The 12,078-nt window shown below is 39.6% G+C and overlaps 1 protein-coding gene across 1 annotated transcript; it reads left to right on the top strand.

The window, feature by feature from the left end:
• Positions 1 to 2,686: 2,686 nt before the first annotated feature.
• Positions 2,687 to 11,696, top strand: psmd7 (proteasome 26S subunit, non-ATPase 7). Its single transcript, XM_034176694.1, has 8 exons — positions 2,687 to 2,839; positions 4,271 to 4,362; positions 6,624 to 6,716; positions 6,805 to 6,902; positions 7,008 to 7,088; positions 7,353 to 7,444; positions 7,625 to 7,823; positions 11,099 to 11,696. The coding sequence occupies exons 1-8, from the start codon at positions 2,766 to 2,768 to the stop codon at positions 11,342 to 11,344; spliced, it is 975 nt and encodes a 324-aa protein (XP_034032585.1). The 5' UTR covers positions 2,687 to 2,765; the 3' UTR covers positions 11,345 to 11,696.
• Positions 11,697 to 12,078: the final 382 nt, after the last annotated feature.

Here is a 12,078-nt window from a genome sequence, read left to right as displayed (position 1 = left end):
TATATACATGGCCTAGTGTTCGCTCTGTCGGGATAGTTCAAAAGACGAGATGTGCAACAGAGTCAAACCAAGTTTGGAAGCATGTAATGCTTTCGCTCTGTGCAGCATACACCACACCATGGAACACCCTGGGTCATGGATGGTATTCAACCAGCCAGAAAACCAGTAGATCCCTACATCTCAAAATGACCCATTTATCCACCACAGCCAGGTAAAACATAGTTTTCTACCTTGGTCTTCTACAGCAGCTGGGGTCGTCAACACTGAGGTACCTGCGTGATGGATCACGCACAAAGAACAGTGCCAAAATGTCACAGCTGACATTCTCTTACAATGGAAGTCATCTCAGGTTAGTCTTTGCCAATTCATCTTCATCTTTCTGACTATCCCAAGTCCATTTTGCCAACTTTTTCCGTCATACAATTAATGATGCTTCGTCGTTCCACCACCAAGTCTCCCGGGCTTCGTTACTCTGTCCAGATGCCTTCGTAGTGGTTTTCCTCAGTACTTCTGCACTAGCTGTCCAGAGAATGGATAAACCCCTACCTGAATTTCATACAACACTCTTCCTCTTCCAACTTTTACTGTCTGGCGCAGTCTTCACTCTCTGTGTTTGTTTTTGCCTCCATATTCATCCTGTGGACTACAATCCAATGCTGTCTGCCACCAACTCTCCAGGTTGTATTGAAGCCATGTATAGACATATAAACAGATATATAAAACAAGTAGTAGGGTCACCAACCCTGTTCCTGGAGAGTGCCTGTCCTGCATGTTTTCCCATGTCTACCTACTCAAGTCACACCTGATTTTTTAAAAGCGGTGTTTTCCAGCTCTTGAATGGCTGAGCACACCTGATAGAGTTAATTGCATGGGAGTGGAACAGAGAATGCAGGGCAGGTGCCCCCTGAAGCTTGCACAGACTGTAGCCATTGTGTGTTTTATGATGTTTCAACACCAGAGGGGGCAACTCAACTGAATGTTTCAAAACATTTGTTTCAGAACTGTAGGTGACATAACAAGGCACCATTTAGCACAGAACATGATGTCTTCCTTTTGATATGAAACATGGGTGCTATTAAAGCTTTGGACCAGTGCTTTGAGTTTGCCATCACTAATTTGCAGTGCACATGAAAAGTTTTGGTATCATTCCATTTCACACTTTCTATCCATTCTTACCTGCAGTTTTACATGTCAAGAACAGGATGTACCCAGTATTCAGCAGTTACACAAACTACATATACAGTAGTGTTCAGAATAATAGTAGTGTTACGTGACTAAAAAGATTAATCCAGGTTTTGAGTATATTTCTTATTGTTACATAGGAAACAAGGTACCAGTAGATTCAGTAGATTCTCACAAATCCAACAAGACAAGCATTCATGATATGCACACTCTTAAGGCTATGAAATTGGGCTATTAGTAAAAAAAAAAAAAAGTAGAAAAGGGGGTGTTCACAATAATAGTAGAATCTGCTGTTGACGCTACAAACTCAAAACTATTATGTTCAAACTGCTTTTTTAGCAATCCTGTGAATCACTAAACTAGTATTTAGTTGTATAACCACAATTTTTCATGATTTCTTCACATCTGCGAGGCATTAATTTTGTTGGTTTGGAACCAAGATTTTGCTCATTTACTAGTGTGCTTGGGGTCATTGTCTTGTTGAAACACCCATTTCAAGGGCATGTCCTCTTCAGCATAAGACAACATGACCTCTTCAAGTATTCTTACATATCCAAACTGATCCATGATACCTGGTATGCGATATATAGGCCCAACACCATAGTAGGAGAAACATGCCCATATCATGATGCTTGCACCACCATGCTTCACTGTCTTCACTGTGAACTGTGGCTTGAATTCAGAGTTTGGGGGTCGTCTCACAAACTGTCTGCGGCCCTTGGACACAAAAAGAACAATTTTACTCTCATCAGTCCACAAAATATTCCTCCATTTTGTGTTGTTCCACAAAACTGACGAACTCACTGACTGAATGCCACACTACTATTAGTGTGAACACCCCCTTTTCTACTTTTTTAAACTAATAGCCCAATTTCATAGCCTTAAGAGTGTGCATATCATGAATGCTTGGTCTTGTTGGATTTGTGAGAATCTACTGAATCTACTGGTACCTTGTTTCCCATGTAACAATAAGAAATATACTCAAAACCTGGATTAATCTTTTTAGTCACATAGCACTACTATTATTCTGAACACTGCTGTAAATTCAACAACTGCTGTTCGTTGTTGTTGTCTTTTCAGCTGCTCTCGTTTCTTCGGGGTCACCACAACAGATACAACCAGATCCGCATTGGTATTTGGCACAGATTTTACGCAGGATGCCCTTCATGACACAACTCCAGTTTTACCTTCCGAAACACACACAGCCCCTGGTGTTCTGAAAAGGTCTCAAGCCAAGCCAGCATTCATTAACCATTCAGCAGGTGGCAGATATGTCTATAGGAAATTACATAGGCACAGCAAAGCTGCTTTATCTGGCTTCTTGATCTGGTGCATCAAAGTTAACCACCGTCTCATAACGTCATCATCATTATCTGCTCGATCCTGCACTTCCATCTAGTGGCTGATGTCAAAAATACATCACAGCTTCTTCTCTCTCTTATTTTTTTTTAGTTCTCTGCGGCGACGACGATATCTAGACTGATGGGGGCAGTACTGCGTCGTCTTTGTGCTCACACTGCAGTTTCACAGAAGAAGACTGCCGTCATTGTCCAGTGTCCTGTTTATTTTCACTACCTGCAGTTATGCCGGATTTAGCGGTGGAAAATGTCGTTGTTCATCCTCTTGTGCTGCTCAGCGTAGTCGATCATTTTAACAGGTCAGTAAGTTTAATTAGTGTGTTCAGATTTAGTAAGTGCTGGCAGTTGAAGCGTCCAGAAAGGTAACGTTATTGCTAAGCTAACATTAGCCCTGCTGAGTCAGAGCAGCGCTGAGAGCTTAGAAACTTTCATTAAATGTTCAGTTTAATGAGTCAAGTACATCATATTTGGGCTGATTTAGTAAAATAAACAAGAGTGACACAATGCTTACATAATTTTTTTTTTAATCTGTGACTAAAATGAGGATGATGCATTCGCTTAGGGGTCATTCCATGTCAATTCAACGAAGATTTGAGGGGCCTCACGCACTTTGTCTCAGATTTTCTTTAAATTTTAATCAAATATTCCCAGACTATTCAGATCAACATATCTGAAGTTTGAGGCCTGGAGGCCAAGTAATTTCTGAGATATGGCCAATTTAGTGTGCATGGGGTCTGCCGTTTTTTAGGCAAAAATTAGGGCCGTCATTTATGGAGCCATGTTCAAGGTAGAATATCTCAGCAAATAATGGACTTAGAGGCCTGAAATTTTCTATGGCAGTTGTCATGGACACCCAGACTTGGACTATAGTCAGACAACAGACATTGACACTAAACTGTGAAGTTTATGTATGCTCAGACTATGGAAAATATTACATTGACTATTGTGAGCATCCATGTTTGAGACATTGAAGACACCATTACACTCAAAGAAGTCTTTCCATTTCTTGGCACCTTAATGCCAGTTATACTGGCTATGAAATATGTAAATTTGGCATATCTGTGGTAAACAGTTATTGTGGGAGAAACCTCTGAAATCTGAAAAAACATTTTGTGGTCGAATTTTATTAGAAGAAAAGCTCATGTGGGCAGTAAATAAAACTCTTCAGACTGTTTCCATTTTGAAGGTATTGATATCTACTTTGTGTTATAAATATGTCCTTCTTTATGAAACTCCTTCCTGGTTAATTTAAGCATCCAATTATGGCTAATTTGTGCACTTGCGAATGTATTTCTAGTGCTGAAATGACAATTTAATTTTGTGTGCACACACTGCATTCATATGATTCATGGCACACCCCAGAATGCTTGCACATAGATCTGCCAGGGGGATTCCCCAAGGTTTCCACGGTTACTAGACTTTGTAAGATTTGTTGTTCTGAATAGTCTGAGAATATTTGATTAAAATTTGAAGAAAATCTGAGACAGTGCGTGAGGCCCTCGTTGAATTGACATAGAAGGACCCTTAGCACATGCTAATTCACAGCTCATTCCAGTGTTTATGAATCATGGTGGGTTTGATTCCCCCTGAATCATCCAACACATGGAGTTGTCATGTTATTGCCCCCCGTAACATTGTTCTCCCATGAGTCACATTTGGCTCATACCATTATAATGTGTACATTTCTTTGTCTTGTAACAGACTATTGCTTATTTTGTTAATTTTTACAGAATAGGGAAAGTTGGCAATCAGAAACGAGTGGTTGGTGTCCTGCTGGGATCATGGCAAAAGAAAGTTCTTGATGTTTCAAATAGTTTTGCTGGTGAGTACCATGCTATCATTGCTTTAGCTATTTCAAAAATTAAAGGCAGTGGCTGCAGGACTCCCAAGACAAACTTCGCTCCCTGTCAATTTTGCTTCCAGGGCACCTTTGCTTTGTGCCATTTTGCCCTCTATTGTGTAACTGCATAATGTTAACTGGTGAGACAGTGTATTTTTGGTATGCTTTATTATTGTTTTAGAATGTATAAATATCGTAGGGTGGGTAAGGTTAGACCATAAACAACAAAAACAATACACTGAACCAACAAAAGCCATTCAAACTTGCAAAAGCCAGTGTACGAAAATCAACATAATCAGTTGTGTTGCCCCAGCCCTAGCACCAACAGCAATGAAAATACCATGTGCAACACTTAAATTTGTGGTCCACAAAAATGGTGAAATATCTGTTTTTAAATTTGTTGTGTGATCTACGATAACATGATGCTGTATGATTTATGTAAATATGAACGTCTGTCATGTTAAACAAAGTGAAGTATTTATTTTTGAGTTTGTTCTGATTTCAAATAATGTGATGTAACATCCCAGGACAACACGAACGGCTGATACGCTGCAGCTTATGTTAGTTATATTAGAGGAAGAAGTGTCTTGTGGCTGCAGGTATGGAAGATGGAATGCCTCTGACTAGCTGATCATCATCATGTGACAACCCCTTGTGCTGTTGCTTTTCCTTGAACTTCTACTGGTATGGCTGATTTGTTTATGCCTGTTTCACACGGCAAGATAATTGCCGGAAGCACCGATTATCGTGATGATGCTAAAGATAATCTTATCAGATATTCCTGCTGTGTGTGTGGTGTGTTGAGAGCGCTCTGATCTGCTCGGAAGGATGTCAGGAGCGCTTAGACCGCAAATCGGGGATATTCAACATTTTGGATTGTCTTGTCCCGGTATCAATTTTAAAATCTTGCCTTGTGAACCAGGCTTAAACCTAACCCTGATCCATAGGAGTTTATACTCTCGAGTAGCAGAGAGTGATTGTATTAATCTTTAACAATAATTCAAAGTCCTGTGACCCTTAATAGGTGTAAGCGGGTATATAAGGTTTTCTTTTGCATGAATGAAAATATTGTTGATAGAGGTGGGGAAAAAATTGATTCTTGGGTGCCTGATGATGTGGATGTTGGCAATTTTGAATCAGTTCATGTTAATGGGGTTGAGGACAAACTTACTGTCATCCCTTCCATGTGCAGCTGTGAACCCAGTGAATTGAGTGTCGCGCCCGAATCGCATGCGTAGCTGAAGTGGCTGAACATCCACAGTTCCGGAAAATAATGCATTTTCCCGAGTGTCTGCTTGCCGGGACCACTGGTTTGGTTGAATTCTGATCAGTGGGAAGGATGAATGTATTTATCTGGAAAGGGTTATAAATAAAATTATTATTGTTGCCTTCTCACCAGACAATGTAGACTCCCTCAACTCTTGTTAAAAAAGGGAAGAAAACGGTTAGTTATAAACTTAGATCACTTTTGCTCCTCTTTCCTTTTTTTCTTTTTTCTTAGCCTTTGTCTGATTTTGACAAAGGCTATTTTGTTTTTATTCACTGATACTGTTCATATTTCAGTTTAACACAACAGTTAAGTATTTTATTGTGAAGTATGTAAAACATTAGAGACCTTGTTTTCATTCAGGACCCCAGGTAAAAGTTCCTTATTTTCATTACTTATTTTTCAAAATAAAAAAAGCAGAATAGCATTTGTCTTTACTGCTGATCCATAAAATGTTCTGATCCATGACTTAAAAACTGTTACCCACTCTAAACCATGGATTTTGTTATCTGTGACACCCCATTCAGTATCATTATGTATCAAAATAATGTTTTTAAAAATGTATTATTTATGTATTTATTTATCAACAGTATTCACTATTTTTTGAATTACAGGTATTTTTATACATAGTCGCTTCATTTTCAAATGAAGTGCCTAAATACAATCATTATTGTTCATACAGATTAGAAAATCAAGGGCCTTGGGATGCACACATGAACATTTCCAAGTCACTGAATATATCTTGGACTTCATTCAATCAAACAGTCTTGATTCATTCATCTTCATCTCCATTGTATTGGTATACAGAGTCAAAACTACAAAAATTGTCACTGTGCTATTGCTTATGGATGACTGTTTGGAGTTTTTTTTTTTCTGATGGAATATGTGAAATAAAATAGTTTTTCAAGGTAGCTAAATGTTTTTGACATACAGATTTTGTCAAATCACTGATGTTACTGAATATTCTGTTTTGAAGTGCCATTTGATGAGGATGACCGGGACGACTCTGTGTGGTTCCTGGATCATGACTACTTGGAGAACATGTATGGCATGTTCAAGAAAGTAAATGGTAAAGTATTGCCTACTTGTGTGCTGTGGATTTTTTTAAATAAATGTTGATCTTAATGTGTATTTGTAACTTTCCATCTCATTTGTAGCCAGAGAAAGAATAGTTGGCTGGTACCACACAGGACCAAAATTACATAAAAACGACATTGCCATCAATGAGCTTATCAAGCAGTACTGTACCAATTCGGTATGTAGTTATTTTGATGATTTCTTAAGTGGTTTGGATATCACTTTGTTTTATATATATATATATATATATATATTTTTTTTTTTCATTCTTTCTGTCGTGCAGGTGTTGGTCATTATCGACGTGAAGCCCAAAGACCTTGGTCTACCCACAGAAGCATACATCTCTGTAGAAGAAATACATGATGTAGGTAATTGTACAGTATGGAAATAAAATGTTTGTTAAAGTGTTTAGCCATTTAGAATGTCTGAAAATTTCAGCCTGCTTTCTTAATTTGAAATAATAATGAATTTACATTTTTTGTGTGTGTGTGTGTGTGTGTGTGTGTGTGTGTGAATTTGGTCCTTTTGTTACATTTTTATTATTTTTCATGAGAGGTTTTTGAAGAGAATTGTGCAATTGTCAGCTTGTCTGTATTCAGGTTGATGTCATCATCCATTTTTTTCCTAGGACGGCACGCCAACATCCAAGACATTTGAACATGTCACCAGTGAGATTGGAGCTGAGGAAGCAGAGGAAGTTGGAGTGGAGCACTTGCTCAGGTACTTCTAGAAATTTTGGGTTCATGCATAATGTGATTCAAATGATCAGTGGAAGGACAACTTCTTTTGTAATTGGTGTGTGTGTATGTGTGTGTATATATATATATATATATATATATATATATATATATGTGTGTATATATATGTATATATATATATATATATATATTCTGTTCTCAGAGATATCAAGGATACCACAGTGGGAACTCTTTCACAGCGCATCACAAACCAGGTTCATGGCCTGAAGGGTCTCAACTCAAAGTTGTTAGACATCCGCTCGTATCTGGACAGGGTAGCAACAGGAAAACTTCCCATCAACCACCAGATCATCTACCAGCTGCAGGATGTCTTCAACCTGCTGCCGGATGTAAATCTACTGGTAGGTTTTGGGTGATTTCTGTTTTGCTTGATTTTAATTGAACTCTGACTTTAAACTTTTATTTACTTATTTTAAATACCCCATTGGCCATATGGAGGTATTGTGGTGGGGGGAGGTATGTGTGTTTGTGGGGTGCAAGACAAATTAATTTGATTTGTTGTAAACAAATGGTTTGTTGCTGTAGGATTTTTATTTAAGGCGTACTTTGCTTGCATTGCTTTGTATGATACACTAAGCAACTGGGACAGTTAAAATAATTATTTATATTTAGTGACAATACAGAGTGACACCCCCCCCCCCCCCCAAAAAAAACAACCCCCCCAAAAAAACATAACCAATAAAAATTGTATTAAATCCTACAAAGGTAAACTTCAGTCTGTGTACGATCAATCCCCAAAGATTCAGTTGTCTTGGTAGCTTTGCACAAAAGTCATGTTCTCTCAAAATTATGCTCCAAATGGTATGATTTGTTTGCGAAATAGGCCTCCAGGCAAAATGCCATGTTGGAGAAGACTATTGTTCCAGTCATCTTCCCCAACATGTCTTGGTTAAGGGAATGCTGGAGCCTATCCCAGCAGTCATAAGGCAAGAGGTGGGCTTCACCCTGGAATAGGGCTGCACAATATATCTTTTGCAACACACCAATGTGCAAATTGCAGAACTTGCAATTTAGCATAATTAAATTAAGCATGCATGTTTACACTCAACAAAAATATAAATGCAACACTTTTGGTTTTGCTCCCATTTTGTATGAGATGAACTCAAAGATCTAAAACTTTTCCACATACACAATATCACCATTTCCCTCAAATATTGTTCACAAACCAGTCTAAATCTGTGATAGTGAGCACTTCTCCTTTGCTGAGATAATCCATCCCACCTCACAGGTGTGTCATATCAAGATGCTGATTAGACACCATGATTAGTGCACAGGTGTGCCTTAGACTGCCCACAATAAAAGGCCGCTCTGAAAGGTGCAGTTTTATCACACAGCACAATGCCACAGATGTCGCAAGATTTGAGGGAGTGTGCAATTGGCATGCTGACAGCAGGAATGTCAACCAGAGCTGTTGCTCGTGTATTGAATGTTCATTTCTCTACCATAAGCCGTCTCCAAAGGCGTTTCAGAGAATTTGGCAGTACATCCAACCAGCCTCACAACCGCAGACCATGTGTAACCACACCAGCCCAGGACCTCCACGTCCAGCATGTTCACCTCCAAGATCGTCTGAGACCAGCCACTCGGACAGCTGCTGAAACAATCGGTTTGCATAACCAAAGAATTTCTGCACAAACTGTCAGAAACCATCTCAGGGAAGCTCATCTGCATGCTCGTCATCCTCATTGGGGTCTCGACCTGACTCCAGTTCGTCGTCGTAACCGACTTGAGTGGGCAAATGCTCACATTCGCTGGCGTTTGGCACGTTGGAGAGGTGTTCTCTTCACGGATGAATCCCGGGTCACACTGTTCAGGGCAGATGGGAGACAGCGTGTGGCATCGTGTGGGTGAGCGGTTTTCTGATGTAAGTGTTGTGAATCGAGTGGCCCATGGTGGCGGTGGGGTTATGGTATGGGCAGGCGTCTGTTATGGACGAAGAACACAGGTGCATTTTATTGATGGCATTTTGAATGCACAGAGATACCGTGACGAGATCCTGAGGCCCATTGTTGTGCCATACATCCAAGAACATCACCTCATGTTGCAGCAGGATGCACTGCATGAGGCAAATGGTGGTCACACCAGATACTGACTGGTATCCCCCCCCCCAAAGGAGAAGTGCTCCCTACCACAGATTTAGACTGGTTTGTGAACAATATTTGAGGGAAATGGTGATATTGTGTATGTGGAAAAGTTTTAGATCTTTGAGTTCATCTCATACAAAATGGGAGCAAAACCAAAAGTGTTGTGTTTATATTTTTGTTGAGTGTACATTGTCAAAGATGTGTGTGACATGCACCTTCTCCCTCGCTGTGCTGCAGGCATCAGTGACGTTCTCAGCTCAAGAAAAAAAAGAAAGAAAAAGCAGGTGGCTCCCTCGCAACTTGTCTTGTCTTTGGTGGCTGAAAACGCTACTATTGAAAACTGGTTCCATGTGGAAAATCTATGGAGCGTTTCTGAAAGATGTCATAGCCCTGCTTCTTTAACCTCAGCCATTTATAATTAATGACATGTTGTTGTTGTTGTTAAGAGATCAAATTTATTTATCCTGAAGGAAATTGTTTTGCCATAGTACAGAAACGGTAAACAATGTTTTGTTTTTTTTATACAGTAAGTACAACAAATTTATGTGAAATGACTGGAAGACATTTGCACAAGATGTTTGACAGTATTGCGCATAACTGAATAACTGAAAAACTCATTCATTATGCATTCATTATGTATTCATCCTGCAGAAGGTGGGTGGGGGGATTATACAGCCTGATTGCCACAGGTAGGGCTTGTTGAGTCTGTTCATGTCATCTGCCTTCAGCCTTAACTCCTTATATTGGTTGTGCGCATGCCCCAGTCTTTTTCTGTTTTTTGTGGACATGTTACAGCACCACATACAGGCTTGGTATATGTACTACAGTGTTTTTGGATACAGAAAAGATGATCCTGCAAGAGTCATGTGTCGCAGTACATATTATAGGCAGTCGCAGTACATATTATGCAGCCCTATCCTAGACAGGAGGCCAGTCTATTACAGGGCTACATTCAGGTGCGTGCACACACACACACACCTATAGTCCATTTAAAGTTTCCAATTAACCTAGCTTTGGAAGGAGGAAACTGGAACACCTGGAGGGAACCCACATGAACATGTAAACTCCACACAGAAAGGACCAGGCAGGAAGTGATCCCACAAATTTCTTGCTGTGAGACAACAGTGCGAACCAATAAGCCCCTGTGCCGGCCGTATAATATTTATATGTTAGGTAATATTTTTAGTTATTTTTTTTTCTATGCATTTTAGCATTTCTTGAACAGTTTTAGGCTGGAAACCATCAGCTGTATCTGGCAACTCAGATGATGGTCATGCTTGATCACCGCTAATAGAGCATGGACAAATTTTTGAGAAAGAAAACAAAACTGTAAAGGTGATGTGTCACTTTTTGTTAAAGAAGAAGTTGTAGTAAATTAGAATGAATTGCACTGGAGTTTGGAAACAAATGTGCATGTGTGTGTTGCATGGGGGGGGTAGCTCTCTAAATATCAGCATTGGCCATTGAGAAACCTGTATCTGTTGATCACAAGTGGTTTTAATTTGTTGGTGAGAACTTCATGTTCTTTACAGGACTTCACGAAGGCCTTCTACCTGAAGACCAATGATCAGATGCTGGTGGTCTACTTGGCATCGCTCATACGCTCTGTGGTGGCTCTGCACAACCTCATCAACAACAAGATTTCCAATCGTGATGCAGAAAAGAAGGAGGGGCAGGAAAAGGAGGAAAGCAAGAAAGATAAGAAAGATGACAAGGAGAAAAAGGATGAGAAGGAAAAAGGGGAAAGCAGTAAAAAAGATGAAAAGAAGAAAAAATGAGCTGTATTTCATTAAGGGCTTCTCAAATTACACTTATTCATCTGGATGTTGGTCTGCTTTGTGCTTGCTGTCACAATATGTGGGTCTCAGGCTAAAAGTAGGACTCTATATGAGGAACAGTGTCATTTGAGATTTGGCCTCACAGCTGGAACTCATAAAGACTGTTATCTTATAGATGCCGCATTTGCATTTGGCTGTTCCAGGTTATTTTCACAGTTGCTCCTAATGCACATCATCTCGTATGTATATCTTTTTCTTTTTTTTTTTTCTTTTTTTTGTAAGGTGCGAATTGTGTTATTTCTCTACTACTCATTGAATTTGGATCATATTAAAAGTTATGTTTTACAGTTTGCACTTGTTGGGTTTATGTTGATCTTCCTCCTTATGTTTCAACACCAGCAGTAGGTAAATCTGTGCATAATGGGCGTGCTCGTAGGCAAATGTACTGTAAATATGTTTTGACTGCAGCTTTGCATGGTGTTACCAACTCTGGTTTATGGTGCAGCGTTAGATGTGTAACAGCCAATCTGTTAAATAAGACGAGTGAAGAAGATGAAAACAGGCTTTGCGCTGATCGGATGCTGGTTAGAAAGTTTTGTGTCAGTGCAAACCTTCAGCCAGAGTTTGGAGCACATACTTAAGGTTCCTCTTTATTAGGTACATCAGCTGATTACTACAGATGAGTTATTGGCCAATCATGAACCCAGTGTATGAACCTGTGCAAGTCCAGGTCA

This window comes from Thalassophryne amazonica, chromosome 8 (assembly GCF_902500255.1).
Source record: "Thalassophryne amazonica chromosome 8, fThaAma1.1, whole genome shotgun sequence".
Taxonomy (NCBI): Eukaryota; Metazoa; Chordata; class Actinopteri; order Batrachoidiformes; family Batrachoididae; genus Thalassophryne; species Thalassophryne amazonica.
Note: the sequence above shows the minus strand (reverse complement) of the source record. Positions and strands in the feature narration are given on the sequence as shown.

Coding starts and splice junctions, on each gene's coding strand:
- psmd7 (XM_034176694.1), top strand. CDS start 2,766: ATGCCGGATTTAGCGGTGGAAAATGTCGTTGTTCATCCTCTTGTGCTG. Junction 2,840..4,270: donor GTAGTCGATCATTTTAACAG/GTCAGTAAGTTT, acceptor TAATTTTTACAG/AATAGGGAAAGTTGGCAATC. Junction 6,717..6,804: donor CATGTTCAAGAAAGTAAATG/GTAAAGTATTGC, acceptor TCTCATTTGTAG/CCAGAGAAAGAATAGTTGGC.